The 18,516-nt window shown below is 49.5% G+C and overlaps 1 protein-coding gene across 1 annotated transcript in view; it reads right to left on the reverse strand.

The window, feature by feature from the left end:
* FANCL (FA complementation group L) overlaps nt 1-18,516 on the reverse strand; it is an 86,810-nt gene that overhangs the window by 48,485 nt on the left and 19,809 nt on the right. The window contains exon 6 of the mRNA XM_065400522.1: nt 5,777-5,873. Coding sequence (XP_065256594.1) covers nt 5,777-5,873 — 97 coding nt within the window. The remainder of the gene's footprint in view (nt 1-5,776; nt 5,874-18,516) is intronic.

Below are 18,516 nucleotides of genomic sequence, written 5' to 3' on the forward strand. Positions count from 1 at the left end.
GGTCCACCAGTGCTTGCAGCACCATTGAAAAGTAGCCCTTTCGGTTAATGTACTGGCTGGCCTGGTGCTCCGGTCCCAGGATAGGGATGTGAGTTCCATCTATAGCCCCACCGCAGTTTGGGAATCCCATCGCGGCGAAGCCATCTATGATGACCTCCACGTTTCCCAGGGTCACTACCTTTGAGAGCAGTAGCTCAACGATTGCGTTGGCTACTTGCATCACAACAACCCCCACGGTAGATTTGCCCACGCCAAAGTGGTTCGCGACTGACCTGTAGCTGTCTGGCGTTGCGAGCTTCCAGAGGGCTATGGCCACTCGCTTCTGGACAGTCATGGCTGCTCGCATCCGGGTGTCCTTGCGCTTCAGGGCAGGGGACAGCAACTCACAAAGTTCCAGGAAAGTCCCCTTCCGCATGCGAAAGTTTCACAGCCACTGTGATTCATCCCAGACCTGCAGCACTATGCGGTCCCACCAGTCCGTGCTTGTTTCCCGGGCCCAGAATCGCCGTTCAAATAATGAAATTCAGTCGAGTCAGAAATTTTCGCCACTCAAGTACAAGATACAAGGATAAATTACTGAAGATAAGAATATGTAGAAGGGAATGCTGTCAAACAGACCAATTATTTAGCCTAGAAAGGCTGAAAGTTCTCTTTTTACCCAAAGACTCCACTGTAGTCTCGCATACCTACTCTTCATCTCCACACATTACACAGTAAGTGGCTAAAGAAGCAACCTAACATTTTTAACAGCTGTTACAGGCTTAGTCTTCTGACTGAGCGATCATGAAAAACGGCTACTAACCTTTCCATAACTGTTGTTCTTCAAGATGCATTTCTCATGTCCATTCCAACGTAGGTATGCTCATGCCATGTGCACCGCCGGTGGAAAGTTTTCCCCTCAGTAGTATCCATCAGGTAAGATCTAGTGCCCCCTGGCGTCGCACCTTCATGGCAGTGTATAGTAACCTGCCAACCCACCACCCCCTTAGTTCCTTCTTGCCAGCAACTCTGACAGAGGGGTAGGTGGACATGAGCAACACATCTCAAAGAACAATTATGGAAAGGTTAGTAACAATTTTTACTTCTTCAAGTGCTTGCTTATGTCCATTCCAATTTAGGTGACTCCCAAGCAGTTAAGCAACTGGGGGTTTTGGAATTCATGGATATGCTGATTGCAGCACCGCTTGGCCAAAGCCTGCATCATCTCTGGCTTGTTGGGTGATGGCATAGTGTGACGCAAACGTGTGGACGGAGGACCAGGTCGCCGCTCTGCACATATCCTCAATTGGAACCTGCACCACAAATGCCACCGATGACGCCTGCACTCTCATAGAGTAAGCCTTCAAATGAGAAGCTGGGACTTTTGCCAAGTCATAACGAGTGAGGATACACAACATGATCCATGATGAGATTCCCTGGGCTGAGACTGGACTGTTTTCATCCCATTCACAATGGCTATAGACAGTTTAGTGGTCTTTCTAAAGGGGTTGGTTCTCTCTATATAGAAAGCAAGTGCACGTCTCACATCCAGCGAGTGGAACTTCTGTTCCTCCCTGCTTGCATGTGGCTTAGGATAGAAAACTGGGAGGAAGATGTCCTGATTACTATGAAATTGTGAGACCACCTTCGGAAGAAAGGATGAGAGTGGCTGCAACTGCACCTTGTCCTTGAAGAAGACTGTGTATGGTGGCTCAGAGGTAAGAGTCTGGATCTCTGAAACCCATCTAGCCGAGGTGATGGCAATGAGGAAGGCCACCTTCCAGGACAGATAGACCAATGAGCATGTTGCCAGTGGCTCAAACAGGGGCCTCCGTCAACCTCGTCAGAACCAAGTTAAGACCCCAAGGAGATGGGCTTGATATACTGCAAATACAGTCGTTCCAACCCCTTCAGAAAGCAGCCAGAGATTGAGTTTCAGAATACTGACTGGCCACCCACCCGGGGTGAAATGCAGAGATCGCAGCTAGATGGACTCTGATGGAGGACACAATTGGGCCTTTCTGCTTTAAATGAAGCAGGTAATCCAAAATAAAGTGCAGTGAGGACTCAATAGGTGAAACACCTTTATGCATCAACCAGATCGGCAATCTCTTCCATTTTGCCAGGTAAGTGACTCTAGTCAACAGTTTTCTGCTCCCCAAGAGCACCTCATGAACCTATGCTGAACAGGACCATTCTGCTCGGTTCAGCCATGGAGCTTCCATGCTGTCAGGTGAAGCGATTTGAGGTTCGGGTAGAACAGGTGACCATGATCCCGAGAGATCAAGTCTGGGAACAGTGGCAGGCTGACTGGTGTGTTTACCAAGAGGCCCAGCAGAGTGGTGAACCAGTGCTGGCGTGGCCAAACCAGAGCTACAAGGATCAGTCGCATTCCGTCCCTTCTGACTTTGAACAGGGCCTTGTGAATGAGAGGAGTGGAAGGGAACGCATAGAAGAGCCATCCCATCCAGGGAAGGAGAAAAGCATCCATGAGTGAACCTGGACTGTGTCCTAGGAAGGAGCAAAATTGAGGGCACTTCCTGTTTTGCCTTGTTGCAAATAGATCCAGCTGGGGAAATCCCTACTTCTGGAAAACAGTGTTCAAGATGTCTGGGCGAATGTACCAGTTGTGATGGATGGAAAAGGATCTCCTGAGATATCCACTAACTCGTTCTGCGACCCCCGGTAGGTATGAGGCTTCAAGGTGAATGGAATGGGCCATACAGAAGTCCTATAAGCGCAGAGCCTCCTAACATAATGGAGAGGAGTGAGCGCCCCCTTGCTTGTTTATGTAAAACCTTACTGTTGTGTTGTCCATGAGGACCACTACGCACTTGCACTCCAAGTGGGGTCAGAACATTTGGGAGGCTACACGCACGGTCCTTAACTCTCTCACGTTGATATGTAACTCTAGCTCCTCCGATGACCAGAGACGCTGGGTCCTGAGGGTCCCCAAGTGGGTTCCCCATCCCATCTTTGAAGCATCCGGGACCAGGGACTTTGCAGTGTTGGGTCTTGAGAAGGGAATGCCTGCACACAGCGTCTCCGGATCAAGCCACCACCACAGGAGGGCGGAAATCACCGACGGTGGAAGAAAGACCACCTTGTTCAGATGGTGTCGTCCTAGTATGTATATATCAATGCCAGCCATGACTGAAGGGGATTTAGACGTGCATGTTCCACATAGGTACAGGATGCCATGTGTCCCAGAAGCTTCAAGCAGTTCCTCGCTGTTGTGATGAGGTGACTCCTTAGACTTCGTATGAGTGCCTCTACAGCTATAAATCAGCTCTCTGGGAGAAACACTATGGCCCACTTCAAGTCAAGGATTGCCCCCAATGAATTCTATTCTGAACTGGGGAAAGTTTTGATTTTTGCATGTTTATCAATAGTCCCAGATCCTGGAAAGTTGACTGTATCAATCTGACATGCACCCCCACCTGGTCTCTGGATCGACCTTTGATCAGCCAGTCGTTCAGATAGAGATATACTTGCACCCCTCTCCTCCTCAGAAAGACTGCCATGCACTTCATGAACACCCAAGGAGTTGCTGACAGACCAAAGGGTAGCACTATGAACTGATAATGCTTGTGGTCTACCATAAATTTTATGCATCTTCTGAGACCTTGAGAGATAGCAATGTGAAAATATGCATCCTTTAAGTCAAGGCACACCAGTCCCCTGGATCCAGAGAGGAGATAGGCGAAGCCAGAGAGACCATGCGGAACTTCAGCTTCTTCATGAATCTGTTGAGGTTTCGCAGATCCAAAATCAGTCTGTTGGCCTTTAGGATCAGAAAGTAACAGGAGCAGAACCACCATCCCCTTAGCTCCGTTGGAACCTCTTTCACTGCTCCCACCCTTAGGAGTGACTGCACCTTCTAGGCTAAAAGTCTCTCGTGAGAAGGGTCCCTGAAAAGGGATAGGGAGGGAGGGAAGGAGGGGAACAACTGAATTGCAGGGTATATCCCACTTTCACCATACACAATACCCAACAGCCCATGGTAATGCAGGTCCATGCCCGGTAGAAGTGGGACAACCAGTCCACAAACATAGGGGAAATAGGATCTAGACGCTGTCCTGGTACACCATCCTCATGTGTACCCTCAAAAGGTCTGTTTGGACCCTGCCAAGTGTCTCAAGGGGACAGATACCTGGGCAAATGAGGGTTGAGATGTAGGCCTTCTCTTGTAGCCCCTGTTCCTCCTCTGGCTATACCCTGTCCCATGTCCAATGCTGGGCGTCTCTGGTCGGAGCAATGTCTGCTCCTGGCGAGGCATAGGATTCTGCCTCCAAAACCAAGCCGTAGGACTCACTCCTGGGTGACCATGGTGGTGCAGTGCCACCAAGGAGAGCGGTGCCGTGCCATCATTGCAGGCTTGCCCTTCGAAGTCACCTGCCTTGGTGCCCTGGCGTCCCGTGATGTCGGACCTGCAACAGACAGTTCACAACCAGCCAGGGATGGTGGCATTGTGAGTGAAAGAAGGTTCCTCACAGCCTCAAAGGTCTCTGGCATTGATGGTAAAGACAGGGCCAACGCGCCACAGTGGCTCTCCCTAGGTGGGGAATCCATTGTCACTGGACTCAACGGCACCCTTCCCAGGGCCAAAAGTCGACGGAGCCGCACGCCCTGTCAGCGCCTCAGAGTGGCCTGACATGGGTTGCACTCTTTCTGAGTTCCTATTGCTCACAGGTCTCGGGGTCAGGGAGTGCCCCCGGTCTGTCTTCCTGTGTTTTTTCTTTGGCACCAGTGATGACGAGTAGTGCGAAGAGGCTGGTGCCAGTTTCCTGTGAACCAAGGATGAATGACGGTGCCAGGAGTCCCGGTCACCGGCACACAATCCTTTCACGGTGCCGGTGAGGAGGAAGGGCACTATACCTCTTTTCAAGGACGCCAGAGCACTTCTGACCAACATCGAAGTGCTCAGTGCCAATTCCACTTGAAGCTCCAAGGTGAGACGAAGAGCCACCTCCATCAGGAGGAACTTAAGTCTGTTGTCCCTGTCCTTTTTAATCCTGGGTTTGAAACCCCTACAGATCTTGCACCATTCTTGAACGTGGGCCTCTCCCAGGCACTTAAGACAGTTATCATGTAGGTCACTCACCGATATCAGTTTGTGGCACGCCACACCCTGTTTGAAACCCTGGGACCGAAGCATATCCCGGTGCCCAGTGCAGGCTACCCCACAAGGTGAGGAACACTTCTAACTATATTATACTTACTTAAATATTTACAATTTATTTACAGATAAAGTCCACTGAGAGCAACACTTGCGAGACGCAAGAGATGAGTATGTTCCAGCAACTGTCACGGGCGGTAAAAAGGAACTGAGGGAGCAGTGGGGCAGCAGACCATGAGGGCACGACTCCAGAGGGCACCAGAGCTGACCTGACGGATACCACGGAGGGAAAAACTTTCCAGTGTCAGTGCACGCGGCACATGCACACCTACATTGGAATGAACATGAGCAAGCACTCGAAGAATGAAGGTTTCCAAAATGGCACTGGATGCTAACCTGTAACGGAAGGTTTTTGCAAGTGGTGTATAACTGGATAACAAAAGATACTTATAGATTACTATTATGCACTGAGAGTTTTAAACTGGTCTTAAAAAAAAGTCTTCAGAACAACATTCACTGGTTTAATCATTGTTCAAACCACCTGAAGATAAAGGACAAGCACGCAAGACATTTTGGAAAGAAACCAGTTCACTAACTTCAGTATAAAAGACAAAAAAGAGAGAAATCCATTCTTTTTGGTCTTATTTTCTTAAAGTATTTTCCCACAAATAAATTCACCTTTGCATTTAACTTCAGTGTGATTAGATGCTGTCGACCACAAGAGTCTTCTCCTTTTAGCTTGATGGTATTAAGACCAGTATCTACATATACGACTCTGAAAGGAAAAGAAAACTCTGGTAGTATAAGAGGGAATTATAACTCGTAATCTTTGCTATATTCTAATTAGTCTGTTACAAATATTAATCAGTGGAAGTCCTGCATGCCAGCCATTTCTGTTGTTGTAGATTTACTGCTGTTAATACATCAGTCTACTGCTTAATGCAGTCATATATCTCTGGGTTATTTACAATGTGTGTCAAGGCTCATGCTGTGGTCAGTGAGCACTATGTTTCAGTTTTCCATCACTGGAACCCTTGACACACACAGCATGTTCCTGTCAGCCTCTACTTATGTACACATTAAACTTTCTGTCAAATTCCTTAATCCATTTCTGCAGTTTCTTACAGTATAAGACTTTTATGTTCTCTGTTTGCTTTTCTCCTTAATAAACTTCTCTTTTATTATCATCAATACTGTTATTTTAGAAAATTCAGTTGGTATTGGTTTATATACTCAAATCAATTTTCTAAAGAAAATATAGTATAAGAACAGGTATAAAGTCATTTACAATAATTTTCTTTCATGTTATGACAGTTTTATACAGTATACATGTACCCAAGCAAGTGTTAAGTGCATACTGAAGGTTGCTAAGATTTTAAACATGTAACAAATACAGGAGTTTTGTTCAAGATGCCACAGATTTAAGTTTCCTACTACAATGGAGACCAATACATTTTTAAAAACACCATTCTTTGGAAATAAGGTCCCCTGAGTAGTTTAAACTATTGCCAAAGAGGTTCTAACTTAGCTGTATATTTACTAGTGAACTGGGCATGTGGATACTTTGACACTTTTACAATACCATTCTCTTGTAAAGATACAAAGCAGTCTAAGTGTATTGCACAACTTATCACCTGTACTGATGACAAGGCCCATTAGAGTTCAAAACTAGCTTCTGCCTGCTGACCTGCCTAACAGTTTTTTAAATAAAAACCATTACATGCTAGTCTAGTCACTGGAGTCAGCACACTGGGAAAATGGCTCTCTTTCAGGAGAAGCTGGGCAGAGGAAGCCTTATTAAAGCAGAAAAAAATAGGTCTGAACTGAAGGATATGCATGCTCTTGGATAAGAAGCAGAAGAAAATAGTGAAAAGAAGAAAATAAGGAAAACATTTGTACTCCACAGCACACACAATCAAATATGCAGGCATTGGGAAAAAATAAATAGAAAAAGTGGTAGAAGTTGGGGATATGAAAAAGGATGAATCATGAATCATGAAATAATGACATCTAATTTTCTTGTACGATATCAAATGACTCAAAGTTCTTTTGGATAATTTGACACTTATATCATTTTCCCTAGAAAATTTAAGAGTTGAATTCAGGATTTACATGAGAAGGTGTAATTAAGCTTAAGTCAATCAAGCTGCATTAATTTAAACCCGGTATAAATTTGGCTCTAGTCTATGTCTCCATTTTAAATCAGAAAATCATTAATCCCATCTTTTTCAAAAACCTTGCACCAGATCCCCATAGCAAGATTTTATAAAGTGAAGATTAAGAGATTCCATCCTTCACTTACAGTTGCTGAGAAAAACAAAACATGATTTCATATAGTTAAACCAGGAAATGGATAAAATGTATAGTGTCATGCCCAATATGTAGTATAACTGGTGCCTGCCATAAAGCATCACCAGATCAGATAGCAAAAAAGTAGAGAAAAAAATTAAAGAGACGCTGTCAAGGTTGTTAGGATTTAAGATTAACCTACCTTGACAGTTGCCCTGTATATTTCAGAACAAGATCCAAAACTGGTTTACTGTTCACTGGAAACTGATGGACATATTCTATCTCAAACACACTTGTTTACAAAGGAAATAAGTCTTTAGTGCTGTGACAAAGTTTTATTTTAAAATACTGAAAGCCTTATGGTAAGTCCAATAAATGTTTAACATCAAAATAGGGCAATTGTAAAGGCCTAACAACCCTTAGTGTGCCTTTAAAAATTAAAAAAATACATATAAAATTATTATAAATAAATAGTATCATGCCAGCAGTATGATCACATTCAAGACCTTAGCTTGGAAAGACCCTCCAGTCAATTTCCTGAATGTTGGAAACTAGGCACACTGCAAAAACTACCAAGTTTTGAAATGTCTTCAGAAAGGGTGCTATGATAGAGAAAATCATGTGTATTTGTGCAATAATACACCTTTATACACCTACCATATAAAAAAATCCAAGAGAAAGTAACTCCCATCTCCCACTTTTCCACACATATATTGTCAATACTAGAACAAAAAAGTATCTTTGCAAAAAGTTGTTTTAAAAAAAATTAAATGGTCATCTTAACAGTTTGAAATGCTGGAAAAGATCTTCAGGAAAACACACACGCTAATCGTCTATGATGTACTATTGAACTTAAAGCCAATCTGAAAATCCTTACCCCTTAGAGCTTGGGAAGGGGGCAATAATGAACTTTGACCTCTAGAACTCTCCCATGGTGGATGACAGACTGAAAGAGTACACAGATACACCTTGATTGATGAACTAGGCATCAGTTCCACACAGCCATGCCTCGCAAAGCTGTTGGGACTGAACACCTTGTTTGTTGATGGAACACCTGACTGTCTTCTTGTCAGTGTCTTGAACAGTCGTAGAAAAAAAAATTTATAACCCACCTTGTAGCTCTCAGTTCCAGAACATGGAGTTTGATCTCAGGTACATTCCATCAACCATGAACTGTTAGCTTCTAGAGGTGTGGCTCTACCCACATTATGATGATCGCAGTAGATGGGAAAAGAAGACTAAATATATTGTCTGAGAGTTCACAGCATTGGAGAGTTCTAAGGTTGTTTTGTTATATATATAAAAAAATACTCTACCTAGGTTTTCTTTGCCTGCATTTCAGCCAGTGGGCTCACTTAGATACAGGGGAAACTTCATCCTGTGAATTACAAGCAGGAACCATGTTCTTTTTGGCTAGTAAAAGGCTTGTACAAAAGAACTGGGTCTCTTATCAATAGAAATTGCCCATCTCTCCTTAAGGGAGGGCAGATTATGACTTCTCATAAGAAAGTATTAGAATGGCATCTGCTGAAGAAATCACCACTTGACAGTTTTACTTGGCCACATTGTCAATATCTCAGCTGTCTTTTCTGGTTAAGGTTATTGAAAAAGTGGGGGAAAAGCAATTCTGAATATCTGGTGGCCTCAGGCCTCTTGCACTCTTTTCAATATGGGTGCCATCCAGTGTATGGAACAGACTGCTCCGGTTACATTGATAGATGATCTCTTGGTAGTGGATAAAGATTTCATCACCATGCTATTATTAAATGCCAGATGGCAACACTTCATGCCAACAATATCAAAGCTAACGCCTTTGTGGACCACAGCAGAATAGGCTAGAGCTGTTTTTTGGATGGCTGTATTCTTTTCTATTGGATAGCTGCTCTCTCGCTCTCTCTCTCTCTCTCTCTCTCTGAGGGAGCTCTCGTGTGGGGTTCTGCAGGTTTCCATCTTGTCACTCTCCCATCCAATGTGTATTTAGGGAAGTTGGGAGGATTAGTCAGGAGATGGGGGTTGTGGTGCCTTCAGTATGCTGATGACTCCCACTTTGGTCTCTCTATCACTTCATCCACCCATAGCAGTCAATTGCCTAGCCCAGTGTTTGGAAGACATCGGGACATGGAGAAGAGTTAATTAGCTGGTTGAAACACAGTCTAGAGAAATCTGAGAGGATGTTGATAGATTCATAGATTTCAAGGAGAGAAGGGACCGTTGTGTTCATCTAGTCTGACCTTCTGAATGACACAGGCCATAGAGCTCCCCCAATATAATTCCTAGAAAACATTCTTTTAGAAAAACATCCAGTCCGGATTTAAAAATTGTCCGTGATGGAGGATCCACTATGACCCTTGGTAAATTGTTCCAATGGTTAATTAGTCTCACTGTTAACAATTTAAGCCCTATTCCATGTCTGAATTTGTATAGTTTCCAGCCACTGGATTGTGATATCTCTTTCTCTGCTAGATTGAATAGCCCATTATTAATTATTTGTTCCCCATGTTGGTACTTATAGATTTGGTTGCAATCACCCCTTAACCTTCACTTTGTTAAACTAAAGAGATTGAGTTTCTTGATTCTATCACTATAAGGCATGTTTCCTAATCCTTTAGTAATTCTCGTGGCTCTTCTCTGAACCCTCTCCAATTTAGCAACACCCTTCTTGAATTCTGGATGCCAGAGGTGGGCACAGTATTCCAGCAGCAGTCATACCAGTGCCAAATGGAGAGATAAAATAACCCCTCTACTCCTACTCAATATACCCCTGTTTATGCATTCAAGGACTACAATAGCCCTTTTGGCTGGGGGGGTGCAGGGCAGAAGGCTGGGGTGCTCGGCTCGTGGGGGTGCTCCCAGCCCCCTGCCCTTTTGGCTACAGCATTGCACTGTGAGCTCATGTTCAGCTGATTATCCACCATGATCCCTAAATCTTTTTCAGAGTCATTGCTTCCCAGGATAGAGTCCCCCATTGTGCAAGTATGGCCTCTTTGTCCCTCCCCCACCCCCCACCCACAGATGGTGATGAAAACAAATGTAAGAGATGGTAGAGATGATATCACTTCATCTACTTCAGGGGCTCAAGTAGCATCACAGGGCAAGGTGCAGAATTTAAGAGTCTGGTTGGTGCTACCAGAAGAGCGTGCCAGTTTTTCCTCAAAACCAAACCTTGCCTTGTTAACTCCAAACTAAACTACTGCAATGTGCCCTACATAGGGCTACATCTTATTTCTATCCAGAAGTTGAAGCTGATACAAAATTTGACCGATTGTTATTGGGTACATCTTTCCAGAAATATTTGACATCAGTGCGTTTAGATTTCCACAGACCATCTGTTTAGGTACAATAACAGAAAGGGAAAATTCTGTTTTAAGTGAATATTCATTCTTGGACCCTCCATGTCAGACAGTTTTCAAGGTGAGCATTACCCATCTCAGTGGCAACTGGGGCAGGCCAGATGTTTGCTCTGAGCCTGGATTTAGGAACTCCCCTCAGGAAGAACTCTCCAGAACAATAGCTTCCAAAGCTGAAAAAATGCCATATAAAAGAGTATTCAACTCAAACCATTTGCAGCAGCTCCTTGACATAAAAAGGACAGTTACCTGTTCTGTAACTGGCGTTTTTCGAGATGTGTTGCTCCTGTCTATTCCGCAGTAGGTGTGCGTGCTCGCCATGTGCACCGGTGCCGGAAGTTTTCCCCTTAGCAGTACCCATACTGGGGGAGCACCGTGGCAACCCCTGGAGTGGCGCCTGTATATCGCGCTATAAGGGAAGCCACGGGCTCAGTTCCTTCTTGCCGGACAACTCCGACAGAGGGGAAAGAGGGCAGGGTGTGGAATAGACAGGAGCAAAACATCTTGAAGAACGCCAGTTACAGAACAGATAACTGTCCTTTCTTCTTCGAGTGATTGCTCCTGTGTATTCTACAGTAGGTGATTCCAATCAATATCTGTTGGAAGTGGGGAGGAGTTCACGATGGTTCGGGACGAAGTACCACCCTGCCGAACCCGGCGCCATCCCTAGACTGGGAGACGATCGCGTAATGCGAAGTAAATGTGTGAACTGAGGCCCACGTGGCCGCCCTACAAATGTCCTGGATGGGGACATGGGCGACATAGGCAGCTGATAAGGCCTGAGCCCTCATAAGAGTGTGCCCTTACAATCGGTGGTGGGGGAATCCCTGCTAAATCATAACACGTGCGTATGCACAAGGTGATCCAGTGGGAAAGCCGCTGGGTGGAGATGGGTTGCCCCTTAGCCTGTTCGGCCGAGGCAATAAAGAGTTGAGAGAATTTCCGGAATGGCTTAGTCCAATCCAGATAAAAAGCCAACGCCCTATGCACATCGAGCATGTGGAGGTGGCATTCCTCGTTAGAGGAGTGGAGCTTAGGACAGAGCACGGGGAGGAAGATGCTCTGCTCCATATGGAAGGCGGAGACCACCTTCGGGAGGAACGTCGGGTGTGGGCGGAGCTGGACTTTATCCCTATGGAAAACCGTATAGGGGGGTTCTGAGGTTAAGGCCCTGAGCTCCGAGACACGTCGGGCTGACGTGATCGCCACTAGGAAGGCCACCTTCCATGAGAGGTGCGACCAGAAACACGTGGCCAGGGGTTCAAAGGGGGGTCCCGTGAGACGGGACAAGACCAGGTTGAGGTCCCATTGTGGCACGGGGGGGCCTAGCGTACGGGAACGAACGGTCAAGGCCCTTCAGGAAACGGGAGGTCATCAAGTGAGAGAAGACCGGGTAAAAGGCCGATATGGCCGCCAGGTGCACCCTGACTGAGGCAGGTGTCAGTCCCTGGGCCCCAAGGGATAAGAGGTAGTCCAGGATAAACTGGAGAGGTGCGGCGGAAGGGGACATTCCCCGCTCACCTGGCGAACCTGGACCACTTCACCACGTACGTCCGATGCATGGACGGCTTCCTGCTTTCCAGGAGAACTCGCCTTCCCTGCTCCGAACACCGATTCTCCTCATTCAGCCACGGAGCAGCCACGCTGACAGGTGAAGCGCGGCCAGATTGGGATGGAGGAGGCGTCCCCCGTCCTGGGAGAGGAGGTCCGGGCGGAGCGGCAGCGCCCTCGGGGGGGCCGCTAAGAGGCGTAGGAGGGGCCCGTACCAGTGCTGGCGGGCCCATGCTGGGGCTATGAGAATGACTCTCGCCTTGTCCGCTTTCACCTTCTGAAGAACCTTGGCGATGAGGGGGAACAGAGGAAGGGCATAGAGGAGCTGGCCCGACCAGCTCAGGAGGAACGCATCGGAGATCACGCCTTCCCCTACCTCTCCCCTGGAGCAGAACCGGGGGCAACGCCGGTTCTGACAGGTTGCAAACAGGTCGATCTGGGGAGCTCCCCACTCTTGGAAGAGCCGGTGAGCGACCTCCAAGTGGAGCGACCACTCGTACTGGGGGGGAGAAGACCCTGCTGAGGCGGTCCGCTTGCGTATTGCGTACGCCCGAGAGGTGAGCTGCCCTCAGGGAGATATCGTGGGCTATACAGAACTCCCATAGGTTCAGGGCTTCCCGGCAGAGGGCTAGGGAGCGAGTCCCGCCTTGCCTGTTGATATAGTACACGGCAGCGGTGCTGTCCGTGAGGACTCTGACCACCTTGCCGCGGAGGTGCGTGAGGAACGCCACGCATGCCAACCGAACCACCTTGAGCTCCTTGACATTTATGTGAAGGGGCAAGTCCGGGGCCAACCACATTCCCTGGGTATGCACGTCCCCCGTGTGGGCACCCCAGCCCAGGTCCAAAGCATTGGACATCAGGTCTATGGATGGGTTAGCCTCCGTGAAGGGAACCCCTGGCAACATATTGCTCGGGCAGGACCACCATAGGAGGTAAGCGAGTATTGGGGACGGGACCGTGAGAACCTTGTCCAAACCATCCCGAGCTTGGGAGAACTGGAAGGCCAGCCATAATTGGAGGGGCCTCCTACGGAGCCTGGCATGGCGGACCACGTAAGCGCACGCCGCCATGTGTCCCAGGATCCGAAGACACGCCCTCGCCGTGGTCACCGGGAAGGCCGTGACTGAGGCGATGAGATCCCTTAGGGTCTCGAACCTGTCCGGTGGAGAGAGGCTGTGGCCCTGGAGGAGTCCAGCAGGGCCCCAATGAACTCTATGCGCTGAACGGGCACTAATGTTGATTTGGTCTCGTTCTCGACCAGGCCTAGATCGGCGCATGTCAAGAGGAGCAGCTCTATGTGGGACTCCACTTCGAAATGGGACTTCCCCTTGAGGAGCCAGTCATCCAGGTAAGGGAAGATTTGTACGCCCTCCCACCTGAGGTAGGCCCCCACCATAGACATACATTTCGTGAAAACCCTGGGAGCCGTGGATAGGCCAAAGGGGAGGACCGTGAATTGGTAGTGGTCCATCCCCACCATGAATCGGAGGAAGCATCTGTGTCCCTCGAAAAGATGGACATGAAAGTACGCGTCCTGGAGATCCAGGGCCGCGTACCAGTCTCCCGGGTCCAGGGAGGGGATAATAGAGGCCAGGGACACCATGCGGAACTTGGAACGGGTTAGAAACCTGTTCAGGTCACGCAGGTCCAGAATAGGCCTGAGACCCCCCTTTTGCCTTCGGGATCAGGAAGTACCGGGAGTAGAACCCTTTGCCCTGGAACTGAACCGGTACCCTTTCCATCACCCCTAGGTGGAGCAACCGGTCCACCTCCTGACGCAGGAGGCGGACATGTTCCAAGTCTCCCGGGGCCATCGTGGATGGCGGGTGATTTGGCAGGGGTGAGGTGAACTGCAACATATAGCCCTTGGAGATGGTACTGAGGACCCATTGGTCCGAAGTTATGCGGGACCACGCCCTGAGGAAGGCAAACAATCAGTTGCAGAACACAAACTTTATTAATCAGGGGGTCTCCCTGGCAACAGGACCGGTGCCCCCCTGCAGATAGTCAAAACTGCCTCTTGCCCTGCCTCTTCCCCTTAGAGGGACCAGGCTGCAGGGTAGAGTGGGACTGCCTCTGAGACCGACGCTTCTGGTCTCTGGGCCTTTTGTATGGGGGCTCATATCTGCTCCTCGCAGGCTGAGCCGCCGGAAGCGATTTGGCCTTTCCTTAGCCAGAGGGACATAGAGGCCCAAGGTCTGCAAGGTGGTGCGGGAATCTTTCATCTCATGCAGCCTGACGTCCGTCTGGACACAAAGAACGCCTTGCCATCGAACGGGAGGTCCTGCATCAGTGATCGTGCCTCCGTCGCCAGCCCGGACAACAAGAGCCACAACGCCCTGCGCATGGTGATCGCGGAAGCCATCGAGCGGGCCGCCGTGTCCGCCGCATTGGACGCCACTTGCAGGGCCGCTTTTGCCACTGCCGACCCCTCTTCCACCAGGGCCTTGAAGTCCTTCCTGTCCCAGTCCGAGAGGAGGGGCAAACAATCAGTTGCAGAACACAAACTTTATTAATCAGGGGGTCTCCCTGGCAACAGGACCGGTGCCCCCCTGCAGATAGTCAAAACTGCCTCTTGCCCTGCCTCTTCCCCTTAGAGGGACCAGGCTGCAGGGTAGAGTGGGACTGCCTCTGAGACCGACGCTTCTGGTCTCTGGGCCTTTTGTATGGGGGCTCATATCTGCTCCTCGCAGGCTGAGCCGCCGGAAGCGATTTGGCCTTTCCTTAGCCAGAGGGACATAGAGGCCCAAGGTCTGCAAGGTGGTGCGGGAATCTTTCATCTCATGCAGCCTGACGTCCGTCTGGACACAAAGAACGCCTTGCCATCGAACGGGAGGTCCTGCATCAGTGATCGTGCCTCCGTCGCCAGCCCGGACAACAAGAGCCACAACGCCCTGCGCATGGTGATCGCGGAAACCATCGAGCGGGCCGCCGTGTCCGCCGCATTGGACGCCACTTGCAGGGCCGCTTTTGCCACTGCCGACCCCTCTTCCACCAGGGCCTTGAAGTCCTTCCTGTCCCAGTCCGAGAGGAGGGGCTCAAATTTACGTAGGGACTCCCACAGGCTGAAGTTGTACCTGCTCAGTAAGGCCTGGTGGTTGGCTACGCGAAGCTGCAAGCTAGCAGACGAATAACATTTTCTGCCAAAGGAGTCCAGTCTCCTGGCGCCTTTGTTTTTTGGGGTGGGCGCGGGCTGGCCCTGACACTCTCTGTGGTTTACCGATTCCACAACGAGCGAGTTGGGTGCTGGGTGTGAATACAGGTATTCATGGTCCTTCGCCGGCACAAAGTATTTCCTCTCGGCCTTTTTCGAGATTGGGGCCAAGGAGGCGGGAGTTTGCCACAAGGAGTTTGAAATGTTGGCAATACCCTGGTGCAGAGGCAGGGCCATGTGGCCCGGTGCCGAAGGAGACAGGACGTTAAAGAGGGAATCAGACAGACCCTCCATCTCTTCGGCCTGCAGCTGGAGGTTGGAAGCCACCCGCTTTAGCAGGTCCTGGTGTGCCTTGAAGTCCTCCTGTGGGACCGATGGCGGAGGTGCAGCTATGGTGTCGTCCGGTAGCGGAGAGAGGGCCCATACGGAGCCGGGCGCCTCGGTCGGTGCCGGGATGTCGATACCGAGGTCAGAGTCCTGGCGCGGGTCCACCGACTTGTGACCCGCCGACTTGTCTTGTGAGCGGCCAGAGGAGGCCGATGGAGCCCGGGACGCTCCGGCAACTGAACGGGCCTCCACTTGGGCTAGCACCAATGGCCACGGTGCCCACTAGCACCACTGTCCTTGCCACGGAGTCCCTTGCCATTGATTCGGCTGAGCACGGGATGGCAATATGTGCCCCGGCGGAACGGCGCGTGCCGAGGGTGGGTGGACGTGTGCAGAGGCCAAGGTCGCCGAAGAACGCTTGGTGCAGCGGGAGCGGTAGGAGTGGCATCTGTGGCGTCATCTCCCTCGGGACCTGGATCTCGACGACGATGAACGGTACCCACGTGACGAACTGCTTCGGTACGCGTGACGGCGACGCAACGCTCGGTGTCCTGATGCTGAGGTACCCCGAGGGGAGCCTCTGGCGTGGCGCCTAGACGAGCGGGAGCTGGAATAGGAGCAGCGACGTCTGTCCCGTCGAGAGTGGCTCCGGTACCCACGTCTAGCAGGTGAGCATTCCCGGTGCATCTCTCGGTGCCTCCGCTCACTGGCAGGCGGCGTGGAGGGTCCCCGCGACTCCTGTCCCGACGGCAGCCCGGACGGTCTGGCCGGCGTCGAGGGTGGCCGGGAGCTGTCGGAAGAGCGGCCGCTGCGCACCGAGCGGTGCGGGGAGTGATCTTCGGAGCGGGAACTGCGGCTGCTCGGAGAGGTCTGGTGGGCACCCAAAGGGGGCTTGCCTCGCGACCTAGGGCCAGTGCCCGATTGCGAGCTCAGGTCGGGCAGGGACATTATGTCCTTCGCAGCCTGCACCGCCTCCGGCGTCGACAGCATCTGTACCGGTGGGGATGCCTGGGTCGACGGTACCGGGCTGCTCCACTCCACACGAGTCGGAGCCTTAGAGCCCGGGGGGGATCAAGGGCTGCCCAGCGTGGGACCAGCCTCCCCCTTGTCCTTATCACAGCGGCGTTGCAAGGCCGAGCTCTTTCCTTGCTTTGTGGCGGGAGAGCGGCGCCGACTGGTCGAAGAGGCCTCGCTATGTACTGACGACGCGGTGGCCGGTGCCGAGTCCAATCTGTGCACCGGCGTCGGAGTCAGCGCCGACTCCATCACGGGAGCTCGAAGTCTGAAGTCTCTCTCCTTCTTGGTTCTTGGCTTGAACGACCTGATCTTGCAAGGTCGCTGATGTGAGTCTCACCCAGGCAGCGAAGACACTCAGCATGAGGGTCGCTCCTGGGCATAGAACGGCGACAGGAGTCGCACGACTTGAAGGCTGCGGGCACGGGGCATGCCCCAAGCCCACTCTATCCACTGAAGAACAATCTACAACAGTACCACTAAGGTCAAGAAGAAGGGCTGCAGCAGAGCTGGAGCACAAAAGTTCCGACTACCTTCACTGGTGGCAAGAAGGAACTGAGGGTGGGGGGAGCCCATGGCTCCCCTTATAGCGCGATATACAGGCGCCACTCCAGGGGTCGCCGCAATGCTCCCCCAGTACGAGTACTGCTAAGGGAAAAACTTCCGGCACCGGTGCATGTGGCGAGCACACACACCTACTGTGGAATACACAGGAGCAATCACTCGAAGAAGAATTTAGAGATTTCCTGGAGGAACACCCTCTTCCCTTTCAAACTACTTAACAAGTGAACAGCAAGGGGGAAAAAATACCTTGGATATAATGCAGGGAGGGAGGGTCAGAGTGTCTGACATGGCGTGTCCTAGAATGAAAATCCACAGTAAGGTAGAATTTTCCCTCTCAGTGTTCTCCATGTCAGACAGTCTTCAAAATGGATGTAAAAAACAGTAATTCATCCCTAGGAGAAGAGAGGGGATTCAACTTACTGTTGTAGAATTGAGAAGGAAAAGGAACTTAGGTATTGCTGGGAACTCTGTTCGATAACATCCTTCTACCAACACTGCATCAGTAAGAGTGAGGATATTGATTCTACAGTAGAACCTCTGAGTGACGAACACCTCAGGAATGGAGGTTGTTCGTAATTCTGAAATGTTCATAACTCTGAACAAAACGTTTTGGTTGTTCTTTCAGAAGTTTACAACTGAACATTGACTTAATACAGCTTTGAAACGTTACTATACAGAATAAAATGCAGCTTTTAACCATCTTAATTTAAATGAAACAAGCACAGAAACAGTTTACTTAAAAAAAAAAAAAAAGATTTGACCAAGTAAGGAGTTTATATTTAACACAGTACTGTACCACATTGGTTTGGTTATGTTTTGGTCTCTGCTACTGCCCAATTGCATACTTCTGGTTCCAAATGAGGTGTGATTGACTGGTCAGTTTGTAACTCTGGTGTTCACAACTCTGAATTTCTATTGTATAGTGTTTGAGAAGTGTATATGAAAGGCCCTGTAGCAGCCTTAGAGACCGCCTCATAAGATGTGTGTTATTTCTTCACCCACAAAAATCACTACTCTTTTCATATAGTGCATTTTAGTCAGAGGAGTTGTACCTGAGGTTTTGAATGCCTCTCCTATATACACCATTGTTCCTTTGTAGGTTCTGTAAACATCTCACATGCATTTTACTTCCTCGGTATATTTGGATTCATACAGAAAGACAATAACAC

Source organism: Emys orbicularis, chromosome 3 (genome assembly GCF_028017835.1).
Source record: "Emys orbicularis isolate rEmyOrb1 chromosome 3, rEmyOrb1.hap1, whole genome shotgun sequence".
Classification (NCBI taxonomy): Eukaryota; Metazoa; Chordata; order Testudines; family Emydidae; genus Emys; species Emys orbicularis.